Here is a 16,512-nt window from a genome sequence, read left to right on the forward strand (position 1 = left end):
CCATTCGCTTCCGGGCGCAATATAAGGTGTTGGTGATGACCTATAAAGCCCTAAATGGCTTGGGCCCAGGATACCTGAAGGACCGCCTCTCCCCATATATTCCGTCCCGCACCCTCAGAACATCTGGGCAGCAGCTACTCAGGGTTCCCGGGGCCAGGCTAGTCTCCACTTCCAGGAAGACATTTTCCACCGCCGCCCCGGCCCTTTGGAATATGCTGCCCATGGAGCTCCGCTCGGCCACCTCCCTGGCCAAATTTAAAAAGGATTTAAAAACTTTCCTTTTTACTAGCGCATTCCCCGATTAAGAGCCCTATGTGCCTCCTTCCCTCCTCTCTAGCAAAGGGACCAGCTAACTCGGGGCTTTTTGTCTTGTTTTATGGTAATTTGTTTTAAGGCTGTATCCTGTTTTTAATATGTATTGTATTTTTTTGTATATGTTGTACACCGCCCTGATCTGAGGAAGGGCGGTATAGAAATAAAAAATTTATTTTATTATTAAAAAAAAGTTTCCATGCACACTTCCTGCAATACCGCCAGCCACCAGGCGGGGGAGCAGCAGGTCGCCACTAGAGGACCATTCCAACGGCTGGCGAAAAAGAGCTCAGGAGTGGACTCAACCATCGCGGAAACAGAGGAGGCGGGGAAGGAAGAGGCGCTCCCTCTCCCCGGGAATGGAACGAGCCGGTCTGAGCCCCGCCCACCGCTTTTGCCAGGCCTCTGAAGCCGCGGCGCTAGTGCGCCTGCGCGGCTGCTGCCAATGCTGCTGGACTACTTCCATGGGGCCACTGAGTGTGGCTGCGATGGTGGCGGCTCTGTACGTGGCTGGGCTGCCCCCCTCGGTCCCCGGGGGAGACTCCGGTAAAGTAGGACGCCCCCTGCTCCCTCCCCACCCACTTAATGCATGCACTCATTTGCCAGGGCTCTGCCCAGGCAGCGTGGCTTTGCATCATTCATGCAATCCTAGAGTTGGAAGGGGATCCCTAAAGGTCATCCAGTCCAGCCCCCTTCTGCCATGCAGGAATACATAGGATAGTAGAGTTAGAAGGGACCCCCAAGGGTCATCCAGTCCAAACCCCTTCTGCCATGCAGGAATACATAGGATAGTAGAGTTAGAAGGGACCCCCAAGGGTCATCCAGTCCAGCCCCCTTCTGCCATGCAGGAATACATAGGATAGTAGAGTTAGAAGGGACCCCCAAGGGTCATCCAGTCCAGCCCCCTTCTGCCATGCAGGAATACATAGGATAGTAGAGTTAGAAGGGACCCCCAAGGGTCATCCAGTCCAGCCCCCTTCTGCCATGCAGGAATACATAGGATAGTAGAGTTAGAAGGGACCCCCAAGGGTCATCCAGTCCAGCCCCCTTCTGCCATGCAGGAATACATAGGATAGTAGAGTTAGAAGGGACCCCCAAGGGTCATCCAGTCCAGCCCCCTTCTGCCATGCAGGAATACATAGGATAGTAGAGTTAGAAGGGACCCCCAAGGGTCATCCAGTCCAGCCCCCTTCTGCCATGCAGGAATACATAGGATAGTAGAGTTAGAAGGGACCCCCAAGGGTCATCCAGTCCAGCCCCCTTCTGCCATGCAGGAATACATAGGATAGTAGAGTTAGAAGGGACCCCCAAGGGTCATCCAGTCCAAACCCCTTCTGCCATGCAGGAATACATAGGATAGTAGAGTTAGAAGGGACCCCCAAGGGTCATCCAGTCCAAACCCCTTCTGCCATGCAGGAATACACAGAATCCTAGAATGGGAAGGGATACCTAAAGGACATCCAGTCCAATCCCCATCAACCATGCAGGAATACACAGAATCCTAATGCAGCCCAACACTTTCCTGCTATGCAGGAATACACAGAATCCTAGAGTTGGAAGAGACCCCCATGGCTCCTCCAGTCCAACCCCCTTCTGCCTTGCAGGGACACAGAATCCTAGTGTTGGAAGTGAGCCCCAAGGGTCATCAGGTCTAACCCTCCATTCAGCCATGCAGGAATGCACAGAATCCTAGAGTTGGAAGGGACCCCAATGGGCATCCGGTCCGACTGGGACAGGAAAGAAGAAACCCTTAAAGTGAGCAAAGTTTGGCTGTCAGTCCTGAAAAACACTAAAATCAAGACCCAGCAAAACACAAATGAAAAGCCACCCAGAGTCAGGGGTTTCCCCAGCAGGCAATGGATCTCTATTAAACAGACACTAATCCTCTGCATATCCTCCCACCTTGAGGCCTTGCCATCCAACAACAGAACAATACACAGATTAACATGGAAATCACTTCTCCCAATCCATACACACACACACACACACACACACACCACTCTCTTCTATGCCAGCATTCTCTGAAGATGCCAGCCACAGATGCTGGCGAAATGTCAGGAATAAACTGTTCTAAAACATGGCCTCACAGCCTGAAAAGCCCATAAAAAACTATGGATGCCGGCCATGAAAGCCTTCGACTTTTGTTAGTGTGATTCCATTGCTCTGTTATTTGGGATACTGGTCCAAAACACACCACAGAAATAATCCAGTTTGAGACCGCTTTAACTGCTCTGTCTCAGTGCTAGGGAATTCTGGGAATGTGGGAATGTGTTCACTGTGGCACCAGAGCTCTCTGACAGAGAAGGCTCAATGTCTCACAGAATTACAGATCCTAGAATTCCCTAGCATTGAGCCGGGGCAGTTAAAGTAGTGTCAAACTGGATTATTTCTGCAGTGTGTTTTGAACCACTGCAATTGAAGTGGGTGCTGATTTTTTTTTAGTTTAAACAGCTCTCATCATCAGGAAGCTCCTCCTAATGTTGAGGTGGAATCACTTTTCCTATAGTTTGAATCCATTGCTCTGGGTCCTAGTCTCTGGAGCAGCAGAAAACAAGCTTGCTCCAGCCTCAATATGTAGCTGCCTGTGTGCCTTCAAACCTGTCGCAGGCAATCCTATCACAGAGTTTTCTTGGCATGGCATGTTTCCTCAGAGGAGGTTTGCCCTGAGGCTGAGAAAGTGTGATTTGCCCAAGGTTGCCCAGTGGGTTTCCATGGCTGAGCGGTGGTTCAAACCTTGGTCTCCAGCATCATAGTCCAGAGCTCAAGTTACTAAACTAGACTTTGCTCTCAATATGACATCCCTTCAAGTATTTAAACAGGGCTATCATATCACCTCAAAACTTCTCTTCTCCAGCTAAACAACCCCAGTTCCCTGAGTCATTCCTCATAGGGCATGGTTTCCAGTCCCTTCACCATTTTAGTCGCCCTCCTTTGGACACGCTCCAGTTTCTCCACATCCTTTTTAAATTGTGGTGCCCAGAACTGGACACAATATTCCAGGTGGGGCCTGAACAGAGCAGAAAAGAGTGTCACTATACTTCTCTTGATGCAGCCTAGAATCACATTGGCCTTGTTAGTTGCCACATTGCACTGTTGACTCATGTTCAACTTGTGGTCTACTAGGACTCCTGGATCCCCTTCACATGTAGTCTTGTCAAGTCAGATGTCCCCCATCCTGTATCTATGCATTACATTTTATCTGCCTAAAGGTAGGACCTTTCATTTCTCCCTGTTGAAATTCATTTTGTTAGTTTTACTCCAGCTTTCTGATCTTTTAAGGTCATTTTGATTTTTGGTGCCATCTTCAGCATGGCAACAGCAAACTGAGAAACTATGGATTGCTCTTAAAAGGGAAACTTGCCAGGAAAACCCTATGATAGGTTCACCTTAGGGATGCCATTAGTAAAAATGACTTGTAGACACTACCACTACTACCACAAAATTTATTTATTTATTTATCTATTTATTTATTCTGTTTATATCCCAGCTTTCCCCCAAAATGAGGTTTAAGGTGGCTTACAATAACTTTAAAAAATAATGGAAGATCCTGTTAAAACATTAATTTATGAAAGTTAAAAAGAGTTGTGTAGTCGTAGTTTGAGGAGCGGATGACGATTCTGCAGACCCGGGTTCAAATATCTGCTTAGCTATGGAAACCCAATGAGTGATCTTGGACAAGTCACACACTCTCAGCCTCAGAAAACCCCATGATAGGCTCTCCTTCAGGTCTCCATAAGTCGGAAATGACTTGAAGGCATAAAAGAACAACAATCGATCTAGGATTTAAAGCATGAAAAACAGTTAAAGCGTATTTAACATGTAGTTAGAGTAAAAGATTTGAAAAAACACACCATTCATACGTACTCGCTCAAATGGTGAAGGGTCTGGAAACCATGCCCTATGAGGAGAGACTTAGGGAGCTGGGGATGTTTAGCCTGGAGAAGAGAAGGTTAAGGGGTGATATGACAGCCCTGTTTAAATACTTGAAGGGATGTCATATTGAGGAGGGAGCAAGATTGTTTTCTGCTGCTCCAGAGACTAGGAGCTGGAGCAATGGATGCAAGCTACAGGAAAAGAGATTCCACCTCAACATTAGGAGGAACTTCCTGACAGTAAGGGCTGTTCGACAGTGGAACAAACTCCCTTGGAGTGTAGTAGAATCTTCCTCCTTGGAGGTCTTTAAACAGAGGCTGGAAGGCCATCTGTCAGGGATGCTTTGATTTGGATTTCCTGCATGGCAGAATGGGGTTGGACTGGATGGCCCTTGTGGTCTCTTCCAACTCTATGATTCTATGAATTAAGATTCAAAAGCCTGCCTAAATAAAAACAGGGAAGGCATCAAGCAGACCTCCAGTGGAAGGGAGTTCCACAGCCTCTAGTCTATAGTAAAAGAGAGAATTTGAGTAGGGAGTTGCTTATCACACAACCTGGCAACACCAGGCTGAAATTCTCTCTTCAACACAACTTGTAAATATATATATGAGTCATCTCCAATTTTGAATCTGGCAATCCTACATTGCATATCCCTCCCCCAACATGATTTGTTTTTGTGTGTACGCCGGGCGTTTTTTAAAAATAGCAAGTGACACTAAAATGGGACGTTTGCTCGTGTAACGGATAGCATGGTGATTATTCTTTTTTACAAGAAAAAATATATTTCTTTATTAGTATGCAAAGAGATCTTGTAGCACCTTTGAGGCTACAAAATATTGCACTGCATCTGTGCCGTGGTGGTATTGTTTTCCCCCTACATATCCTTTCATAATTTAGATAAGGAGAAGTCTCCTAGATATGAATGCAAAACATGGTAACATCTCTTCACCTTATTCTTTCGTACTCGCTATACCTTGTCGTTGGATACGTATGTGGTTTTGTGGTTTTGGCCTGTGTTATTTCACTCCAGGTCCTTTCTGCATGCATTTGTCAACCAGTGTGGGTTTTTTTCACTACCATAATTTTCTACCTTAGGATGTGTATTGTTTCTTGAAATTAATCTGTTGCATAATGGGATTAATGCAATGTGAGTTAAATTGGGCATCTGGGGATGTATATGATACTAGTCAAATGTACAGTTAAACTTATAATTAGCTTCCTTGTTAACTATCCCTGGGAAGTGCATATATTTCTGTACACAGTGTAAGGTTAAAACTAGTGGGCGAAATCCAACATTACTGGAGCAGTCTTGCACCTTTTAGTGGTAGGAATTGTACAACATTTTAGATGTTGCTGGATTATGACTCTCAGTATCACTCTAGTCTGCTTTGGTCAGGTCTCACCTGGAATCCTGTGTCCAATTCTGAGTTCCTCAATTCAAAAAAGGATATTGAGAAGCTGGAGTGTGTCCAGAGGAGGGCAACCAAAATGGAGAAGGGTCTGGAAACCATGTGTGAAGAGGAGAGATTATGAGGCTGTATAGACCAGCTTGAAGCACCGGTGTGGGGGTGTCACGTTTGGATGATGCACGCCCTGACAATGCCCCCATGCCAGCATCATGCCACCCGCCATGGGGGCATCATCGGGGCGTGCATCGTCCAAATGTGATGCCCCCACACCGGTGTTTCAAACTGGTCTGTAAAGTCCCATAGTTTCTCCTTTGGCGCAGCATTTATATGCCCCATGCCGAAAGGAGGATTGAAAAGTTCCGCGGCAGCAGCAAGGGTGCCTTTTTGCTGCCTATAAAAGGAGCAGCATTTTGCCATTTCTTTTAGAGCCAGCAAAGCCCTGGATCATGACTGCAGTGTGCAGTTGCCACGGCCCTGATCTGGCACTGAAAAGGATGGCATGACACCGTCCCTTTGGGGCCATCTCTTTTGCCTGTTAGGAAGCTGAGTATGTTTAGCCTGATGAAAAGAAGATTAAGAGAGGGCATGATAGTCATGTTTAAATATTTGAAGGGATGTCATATTGAAGAAGCAACAGGGTTGTTTTCCATGGCCCCTGTGGTCTCTTCCAACTCTATGATTCTAGGGGCCCCAACCAACATAACCAGTGATGAGGAATGCTGGGTGTTGCAACCCAGCAGCATCTGGAGAGCAATGAGGTTCTCACCCTAGCACTAGTAATTGAATGGGAGTTTTCTTTTTTACAGTCCCCTTCAGATCTGCTTTGGAGGACCCCCCAAACCTTTGTGGCTGATTTGGGGCACACATGGGTGGTTCGGGAGGAAGTAATTTGAGCCCTGAGTATTGATGGTCCTCTGTTAGAAGGACATCTTTTTGGAAACCAATGGGATGTTATCAATTTTCAATGCCTTTATTCCCCCTGGAATAACTCTAACTTTAAACAACACTTAAGAACATAGGATGCTGCCTTATACTGAATCAGGCCTCTGGTCCAGGTAGCTCAGATTATCAGGTCAAAATAATCGGATGTTCAATTGGATTAGTTGCTCCAAGCTGTTCAACTAAGACTAAGGCTGAAGGAAAACACTTTCTCCCTCTTCTTCCACTTATGGGATCTCCCAATGTTACTGATATCATTCACATTCATGTGCAGCTTGAGTAGTTGAATAAAATGGCGTAGAGCTCAGTGCTATAGGGCCAAAATTATGGATTTTTCTATGACCCGTAGATAAGTCGAAGGTAAAATTTAGGGGCATATAGCAAAGGATCTAAATGACAATGCAAAGCAAAACAGTGTCAAAGAACTTACAAAATTCCAGCAGACATAGCTCTTTGTGCTCACTCCTAAGGCTGGATGGATGAGAGAGTACAGGAGATCGGTGCTTCTAGGACAGATTATACTGTTGCCTTTGACAAGGGGATGTTTCCTTCTTTTAAATAAGAGTTAAAATACAGTACTTACATTGACCTGTGGATAAGTCAACTCAGGTTTTTTGGGTCAATTTTTTTTTCATTTTTTTTTCATTTTTATTTAGAAATATACACACATTTAAGACAAAAAAAAACCATCCTCATAACATCTCACAAATATCACAATTACAAATTAACAAATAAAACAAATATATATACATAAGATAATAGATATCGGTATCCTTCTAGTTCTACTTCCTTAACAATCCGACATTCCCACAATTTGTAGTTTAGTTGTTTACTCCTAATACCCAATATAAATCTGTGATTCCATGGTATGATTTCTATTAAAAAGCAATTCTAATATCTATAACATATTTTAAACAAGTGTGATAGCAAATATCTATAATATAATATAATTTTAATAGTAATTTAAGTTTGAGTTCAAATTTTTCCAAGACAACTCCATTCTGCTTCTAAATTTTCCTTTGACTTCCCTCTCAAGGATGCAGATAATATATCCATATTTCTGGCTTTATAATTTAATCAGCCAGTCTTCAACAGAGGGGATGATCGTAGTTCTCCAAGTTTGGGCAAATAAGATTCTTGCACATGTGACCATATACAAAGCAATTCTCCTGTACTTTGATATTTTTATACTATGGGTCATGTTTAATAAAAACAGCTTTGGGTCGAGGGAGGTATCTATATCAAAATTACTTTGCCTAATTCCATGAATTTTTTGCCAATATTCTTTAGCTTTCGCACATGTCCACCACATGTGAAAAAAAATTCCCTCGGGCTTTCCACACTTTCAGCATTTGATGTTACCTGTTTTATATATATAGTGAATTTTTTGGGGGGTTAAGTACCACCTGTGCAACATCTTGATATAATTTTCTTTTCCCATTCTTCTATTGATATAGTTTGGTTTAGGTCTTGTGCCCCTCTTATCATGCTATGTGTCACAACTTCATTTTCTAGATCCCTTTCTTTAAGTAGTTTATAATATTTAGATATATGCTTACCTTTTTTGTCCACCAGAATTTTATCTATTTCGTTGTTATCGATTGTCAGCCCTGGGCTCTTGTTATCTATCTTAAAGGTTTTTTGGGTCAATTTTTTGACCTAAATTTCTAGACTTATATATGAGTATATACAGTAAATGCATTTGGGGTTTAGACTTGTGTCTTGTCTTGAAGATATCTCTTTATTTATCTATTTGCAAATACATGGGGGATCTGTTCTGGACCCCTCCCCCCCATAAGGCAACTTTTGCATATGCTGGAGTCACATGTAATTGAATGGCGACGTGCTCCTGTGCGCTGTGGCATGCATGCTCCTCTGCTGCTTGCGCCATTTTGACTCTCACCACTCGCTGTCTGCATAATCTGGAATCCACATATGGTGAGGGCAGACTGTATTCCAAAATCCAAAACACCTCTGGTCCCAAGCATTTCAGATAAGAGATACACAACCTGTATTTCATTTATTTATCTATTTTTATGCCATTGCTCCCATTATGCAGTCAGCCCTTCATATCCACGGATTCCACCATTTATGGTTTGAAAATATATTTTTTAAAAATCTCAAAATAAAATCTTCATTTTGCCATTTTATATAAGGGATACCATTTTACTGCACCGTTGTAGATAATGGGACTTGAGCAGCCATGGATTCCGGTATCCATGGGAGTCCTAGAACCAAGCACCAGCAGATACTAAGGGTTCACGCATATATAGAAAAATAGACGTTTTGGGTATCTGCTCCAGGGCCCAACTCATTTTAATATGGCTTTGCTAAGGGACAGCTGCTTTCCATTGTTTCAGGAAGGTCCCTCTACCCAAACTTTCAAAATGTCAGGAGGAGGCAGCAGTCAGAATGAAACCAAACATAAATTCCTAGAGATGTGTTCTCTTAATTTAAAAAAGGGGTATTTTATTGACGTTCTTCCCACTCTCACAAGTGTCCTCTGTCCCTGCCGTTGGTGGAGGCCCTATTGTACAAGGTGTTGGTTATTACCTATACAGTGGTGCCTCGGGTTACGAAATTAATTCGTTCCGTGGCGCCGTTCGTAACCCGATACATTTCGCAACCCGAAAAGGCTTTCCGTTAGCGCTGGAAGCCTATAGCATTTGAATTTCGCGCCGAAATTAATTTCGTAACCCGAAAAATATTTCGTAACCCGGAACAGTTTTTTCCAATCCAACTTTTTCGTATCCCGGAAATTTCGTAACGCGGTCATTTCGTATCCCGAGGCACCACTGTAAAGCCCTAAATGGCTTGGGTCCAGGGTACTTGGAGGACCGCCTCTCTCCATACAATCCGCCTCGCACACTCAGGTCAGCCGGGAAGCAATTGTTAAGGGTTCCAGAAGCCAGATATACTATCACCATCCAGAGGGCCTTTTCCACCTCGGCCCCCAAGCTCTGGAACTCGCTCCCCGGCGAGCTCTGCTCGGCCGCCTCGCTGGACCAATTCAAGAAGGGGTTGAAGACATACTTGTTCCAGCAGGCATACCCCTGACCCATGAAGTACTCCCCCCTCACATCTCAACAGCATTGGAAGCTGGCTTGAGATTTTTTATTTTTTGGGGGGGGGGGAATGTAACTGTGTTTTATCCTGTTTTTATTGTCGGTTTTTATTGTATTGTGGATGCTTTTAACCATGTTCTTAAACCGCCTTGATCTTTGGAAAGGCGGTATATAAATAAAATATTATTATTATTATTATTATTACTCCTGAGAGCACACCATTGTTTTTGAGGTCACATCCCAAAAGAGAGGTATATCTTGTATGTCTTATACAGTAACTTTATTTTGGTGAGGTACATTGTACAGTGGTCCTTCCACACATGCTGAGGTTAGGAGTGAAGCATTCCTGTGAATGTGGAAACACTGCAAATAAAGAAACACTATTCCTTTTTACTGAGAGAACGCTTCTCTAGGAATCTCCAGGTCCTCCAGTGCAACCCTATTGTCAATGTATGCCAGAAGCTGATCATAGAATCAGACTGGAGGACCTGCAAATGCCTAGAGAAGTACTTTCTCTAGGATCTTCTAGGTCAAGTGATTCCCAAACTCTGGTTCTACAGATATTTTGGACTTTAGCTCCCAGAAGTCTCAGCCATCATGACCAATGGTGTGAAATTTTGGGAGCTGAAGTTGTGCCACAGGGTTCTGTCCTGGGCCCAGTGCTATTGAACATCTTTATCAGTGACTTGGATGACAGAATTGGGGGCATACTTATCAAATTTGCAGATGACACCAAATTAGGAGGAGTAACTAATACCCCAGAGGACAGAATCAAAATTCAAAATGACATGAATAGACTAAAAAGCTGGCCAAAGCTAACAAAATGAAATGTAAGGTACTGCACATGGAGGGGGGGGGGATGAAATGCGCAGATATAGGATGGGGGACACCTGGCTGAACGAGACTACATGTGAAAGGGATCTGGGAGTCCAAGTAGACCACAAATTGAACGTGAGTCATCAGTGCGAGGCGGCAGCTAATGGAAGCATAGTGTCTAGGGAAGTAAGGCCCAGAACAGATGGGCCCAATGCGCCATTCTGGTGCTGATACTAGGGTTAGGGACCGTGCACCAACTGCATGGTTCCTAAGTCTAGCACGGTGCGGCAGCGGAGTAATGGCAGTGTCCCATCCATACAAGTGCCATCATTTTGACATAAGCGACATGTAGCATCCGCATGTCACCGCATGTTGCTTATGCGCAGCCTCGCGATGTCACTCCGGCGTTGCAAAAAGAACCTGGAAACACCGGGTTCCTTTTACTCTGGAGGGATGGTGCACGGTTTGGGGGCTGCACCTTCTCTCTGTACTGCCCCTAATAGTGCCAATCTATTGTGCTTTGGTCAGGCCCCACCTGGAATACTGTGTTCAGTTCTGGGCAGCACAATTAAAAAAGGATGTTGAGAAACTGAAGCGTGTCCAAAGGAGGGCAACTAAAATGGTGAAGGGTCTGGAAACCATGCCCTATGAGAAACAACTTAGGGAGCTGGGGATGTTTCGCCTAGAGAAGAGAAGGTTAAGAGGTGATATGATAGCCCTGTTTAAATCTTTGAAGGGATATCATATTGAGAGCAACATCCACCTCAACATTATGAGGAACTTCGTGACAGTAAGGGCTGTTTGACAGTGGAACACACTCTTTCCTTGCAGTGTAGTGGAGTCTCCCTCCTTGGAGGTCTTTAAGCAGAGGCTGGATGGCCATCTGTCGGGGATGCTTTGACTGTGACAGGAGGTTGGACTGGATGGCCCTTGTGTCTCTTCCAACTCTAGGATTCTAAGTCCAAAACACATGGAAGGCTAGAGTTAGGGAATTGCTGTTCTAGGTTCACCAGCTTCTGACAGAGTTGCACTGGGAGATCTAGAGATTCCTGTTGTTCGTTGTTGTGTGCCTTCACATAATCTGAAGGTATAATATTTTAAATAATTTTGTGCATGAAGCAAAGTTTGTGTACACTGAACCATCAGAAAATAAAGGCGTCACTATCTCAGTCACCCATGTGGACAATTTTGGCTTTTGCAATAGAGTGGGCCCTTGGTATCTGCTGGGATTTGGTTCCAGGACATTCCCCCCCCCCCCCCTCCGTGGATACCAAATTTCATGGGTGCTCAAGTCCCATTAAATGCTGTGGCTTAGTAAAATGGTGTCTCTTAAATAAAATGGCAAAATTAAGGTTTGCTTTTTGGAATTTGTGGATATGGAGAGCCAACTGCAGGTTCCTTTATGCTTTGAACATTACGTTCTACTTGCAGATTGTGGATTCAGCAAATACAGAGATGCACACTGCAGTTGTCTTTCACTTGCTGCTCTGGAAATGTTGATTCTCAAGAAAATCGAGCTGGCCTCCCCAGCAGCATCATGATGCGATATAATAAAAGGAAGATGAGATGATATTTTAAGCAAATCCCATCCTAAGTATAGCCATGGACGAAAGGAGCTTAAAGTGTGTACAGTTGACTGTGGCTCAGCAAACAAACAAACAAGCCCAGAACAAATTCCCAAACATTTTCTTCTCAAACCGCCTTGCCAGCGAAACACAAAGTTTGAAATAAGAACAATCAATATATCAATGGATGTGGGGGGTGACTGATATCCCCATGAGATGATGCATTCCCCAAAACAATTGTCTTTTGAGCTCCTCTGCTGGTAATCCTGGGAGTGTGAAAATGAAAGTGTGAACCTCCCCTTCACCATTTGCCTTGTGCAAAGCTGCACCCTTCTCTTGCAACAACTGCAGCCTCTAAACATAATTCAAAAATCATCTCAAACTAGGTGCCCAGTGTAAGGAAGGATTTGAAAAAATGCTTAATGCTGCATTCTGGACTGAAATACAGGTCCTGAGTTGTTGGTGCTGGGGTTTTATTTATTTTTTTGGTAGCTCTTTTGCCCTGATTTTCATACTGAATGTTACATGTCTTAAGTTATGCAATGTGTAATTCTCCCTGTTTTATAAAATCACTCTGTAAATATGAACTAATCCCTCAATGCGTGGCTTGGAGGTAGGCTAGTGCCCTTATTTTTGCAAATGGACAAGGAAGAGCTTTTATAAGCGATTGGACAGGGATGCAGAAAATATAATGTCGAGTTTATTCAGGACAGGGAATGGCTAGGCTCTTCTTCCTTTAAGAGTCATCTACGAAAGGGGATTCTAGCCTTTTGGGACAAGCATCTGGCATCTCCTCATCTGTATATGGAATTCTTTTCTCCTCTCCTTTATTTATACCCTGCTTTCCTCCCCAAGGCTGGTTTACAAGATTTAAAGAAATTAAAATGAAGAGCTGAAAACATACAGAAGGTTATGAATAAAGTTGTATTAAACTGTCTGTAGAATTAAAGCCATTTAAAACAATGAATCAAAAGCACAAAATCAGAATCTGGGAGTAAGCACTAAGTGGCAGTGGGACTGAAAGAATTGCTCTTGTGTGTGGTTTTAGGTTGGGTTAAGAGGAGTAGTTAAGGTGTGTGGCCTGGCTTTACAAAGGCTGATTCACACATATGTGTGTGTACACACATATCACATGCGTGCATATAATACAGTGGGTCCTTCACATTCACTGGGGTTAGAGGCACAGGACCCCTGTGAAAGTGGAAATAATGCAAATTAAAAAACACTTTTTAAAAAACCCTCTTATGGAGGTTTATTACATGGAGATTTTTAGAGCTTTTGCTGGTCAGTTCCGATGTGACTGCGCTTTCAATGATGCGCATTCACGTTGTAACGTGAATGTGTTATCAGACACCATACCTTTCTATGGGAGCTCCTTGCGAGGTGCTTCCGCACTGATTCCAAAGTGACCCCTCATTTTGGTAAAACGAAAAAAAGTGACTTCACAGAATTCACTTCCAGGCTCACTTTGATTGAACTGCACATTGGTCTGATGTGGAAAACCGCTCCGATGTCGCCCTCCTTGGCCCACTGCATCCTGCTCCGTCATCCCCCTCCTCCTCCTTCATGCCATCTCGCCCCCTCTGCCACCCTGCAGCCCAGCCCATCATTCCCATCATCCTCTGCCTTCTCCTGCATCCTGATCCTGGCCCCAGCGAGCTATCCCATCATCCTCTGCCTTCTCCTGCATCCTGATCCTGGCCCCAGTGAGCTACCCTATCATCTTTTGCCTTCTCCTGCATCCTGATCCTGGCCTCAGCGAGCTATCCCATCATCCTCTGCCTTCTCCTGCATCCTGATCCTGGTCCCAGCGAGCTATCCCATCATCCTCTGCCTTCTCCTGCATCCCGATCCTGGCTCCAGAAACCCCCAGTGAGCTATCCCATCATCCCTTGCCTTCTCCTACATCCCGATCCTGGCCCCAGCGACCCCCAGCGAGCTAATCTCATCATCCCCTGCCTTCTCCTGCATCTCGATCCTGGCCTCAGAAACCTCCAGCAACCTATCCCATCATCTCCTCACTGCTTCTTTACCCCATGAAGGGTGACAGCTAAGGAGGGGGCAGGGAAGGAGGAACGTGTCCAGAGCCCCACTGAGCATGTGCAAGGGTGCCGATTCGAATCGTTGAACCTTCCAGTGTGTTAATACAATGTGCACTCCCTCCGCTTTGCTTGAATCTGCATCACGTGACTTGCTTGGAATAGAACTGACTCCGCTTCCCCTTCAGTTCGGAAGGGCAGCGGAAAGGCAACCAGGTGTGGTAAAACATCACGTTTTAACCTTAATTTGCATTGTTAGACAGGAGTGACTCTGGATCTGGTGTGAAAAAACATCATGCTTTGCATTGCTAGAACAGGAGTGACTCCGGATCTGAGCTGCAACCCCCCCCCCCCCCCACGTGTGATAAGGTCCATGGTCACTGCCTGCTAGGCTGTAGAGTTGGGCTGGAGGACCTAGAGATTCCTAGAGAGAACATACTAATCAAATCCACAAAAGTCAAAGCCACAAATGTGGAGGGTCAGATACACACACAAACACACACACACACACACACAAATATATATATGTGTGTGTGTGTGTGCGCGCGCGTTTGTGTATATGTGTATACACACACACACACACATAGAGAAAGAGAGAGGGAGGTACCATTTCAGAAGTAATGATCAAGATGGACTGATGAAGCGATGGACTGTAATTTTATGCACATGGAAGTATACTGTAGTTGCACAATGGTGACTTGTTACTGAATTGCAGGGTTGAGCAGTCACATGCAGAGTGGACATCAGTGTGCAAGACTCAGCCATGTGCAATGGCACCACATGTGTAACTCTCCTTCAATAGTCTTGAACTGAACACAGCTGTTCTCTAGTGGACAAAGATGCCCATCCCATTCCATAGGGGAACCTATGGGTGTGTAGAACACCCAACAGGATTTCGGCTGCTGATTGTAATTTAAATATAAATAAATTCTATCTCCATCTAGTGGGGAAGACTGTGAATGGATGGCAGTCTACCTGGCTGCTCAGTCTGCTATTTGGATTTTAAATTCTAAGCTTTTACTTTCCTTTTAAAGTTTATTTTCCAACTAGATATGGTTTGGATAGCCATTCAGATAAGGAACACTTCCAAGCAGTGGCTGTCCTCTTTGAAGTAGGAATCAGAGAATCCTGGAGTTGGAAGGGACCACAAAGGGCAGCTAGTCCACCCCCCTGCTATGCAGGAATGCACAACTAAAGTAGTCTTGAAATATATTCATCCAACCTCTGTTTAAAGACCTCCAAAGAAGGAGAGTCCACCACCCTCCAAGGCAGTCTATTCCACTGTCTTTCCAGAGATTCCACCTAAACCTTAGGAAGATCTTGATGGTAAAAGTTGTTTGAAAATGGAACATGCTCCCTAAGAGAATGATGGCGTCTCCTTTGGAGATTTTCCAACAGAGGATGGATGGTCATCCATTGGGAGTGCTTTGATTGTGTTTTCCTGCATGGCAGAAAGGGGTTGGATTGGATAGCCCTTGGGATCCCTTTTCAGCTCAGTGATTCTGTGCTATAAGGCTCATCTTACACAAGGCACTGGATATTGCTATTCATTATGTTGGGGTGTGTGTGTGTGTGTGTGTGTTTTATTAATACGTTTTAACCTGGTTTTAATTTTTTCTGATTGTTTTATTTTTGTGGATTTTTAACAAAAGTTTTTAAATTGTCGTAAGCTTTTGGAATCCCAGTCTGGGTAGAAGGAGGGATACAGTTAAATTTAATATTTCAGGCTCTTTGGATACATCTACTCTGTAGAAATAACGCAGCTTGCCACTGCTTTAATTGCCAGGGCTCAGTGTTATGGAGCCCTGAGATTTGCAGTTTTACATGGTCCTTAGCCTTCTCCGGTAAAGAGTGCTGTAGGATGGAGCCGTGGTAGTAGAAGTGATGTCTAACTGTGTTATTTCTACAGTGTAGATGTATCCTTACATCCCTCCTCACTTGTTACAACTCTGGACTGTCCTTATTTCTAGCTTAATGCAGTGGTCCCTCCACGTTTGCTGGGGTTAGGGATGAAGGACCAGGACCTCTGTGAATGTGGAAGAACCACAAATAATAAAAAAGCACTATTCTTTTTACCTGAGAGAGCACCTCTGTAGGAATCTCCAGATCCACCAGTGCATCTCTATGGTCAACATCTGCCAGACATTGATCATAGAATCATGCTGGAGGACCTAAAAATGCCGAGAACTGTTTTCTCTAGGAACTTCTAGGTTCTCCAGCACAATTCTATGGTCAACTTCTGGAAGAGTTGTGCTGGAGGACCTAGAGATTCCTAGAGAGAACATATTGATTGAAACCACAAATAATCAAATTTGCAAAAGTCAAAGCTGCAAACCTGGAGGGCCAAACTGTGCTGTGATTTGGAAAGATGAGCCATCTGATTGCTGACAGCTATCATGTTTCTTTGGAGACGGCTTTAGCATTGAATTGTTTTAATTATTGTAGTAATTTAATTTTTAATGCTTTAATTTAATGTTTTCTCCCCCGTTATACA

At 44.3% G+C, this 16,512-nt stretch overlaps 1 protein-coding gene across 1 annotated transcript in view; it reads left to right on the forward strand.

Moving 5' to 3' along the window:
- Positions 1 to 671: 671 nt before the first annotated feature.
- TMEM260 (transmembrane protein 260) overlaps positions 672 to 16,512 on the forward strand; it is an 83,506-nt gene continuing 67,665 nt past the window's right edge. Inside the window, exon 1 of the mRNA XM_089523185.1 lies at positions 672 to 858. Within this exon, the coding sequence (XP_089379311.1) occupies positions 672 to 858 (187 nt within the window). The remainder of the gene's footprint in view (positions 859 to 16,512) is intronic.

Source organism: Sceloporus occidentalis, unplaced genomic scaffold (assembly GCF_023333645.1).
Source record: "Sceloporus occidentalis isolate IW3139 unplaced genomic scaffold, rSceOcc1.0.p SCAF_4, whole genome shotgun sequence".
NCBI lineage: Eukaryota > Metazoa > Chordata > Lepidosauria > Squamata > Phrynosomatidae > Sceloporus > Sceloporus occidentalis.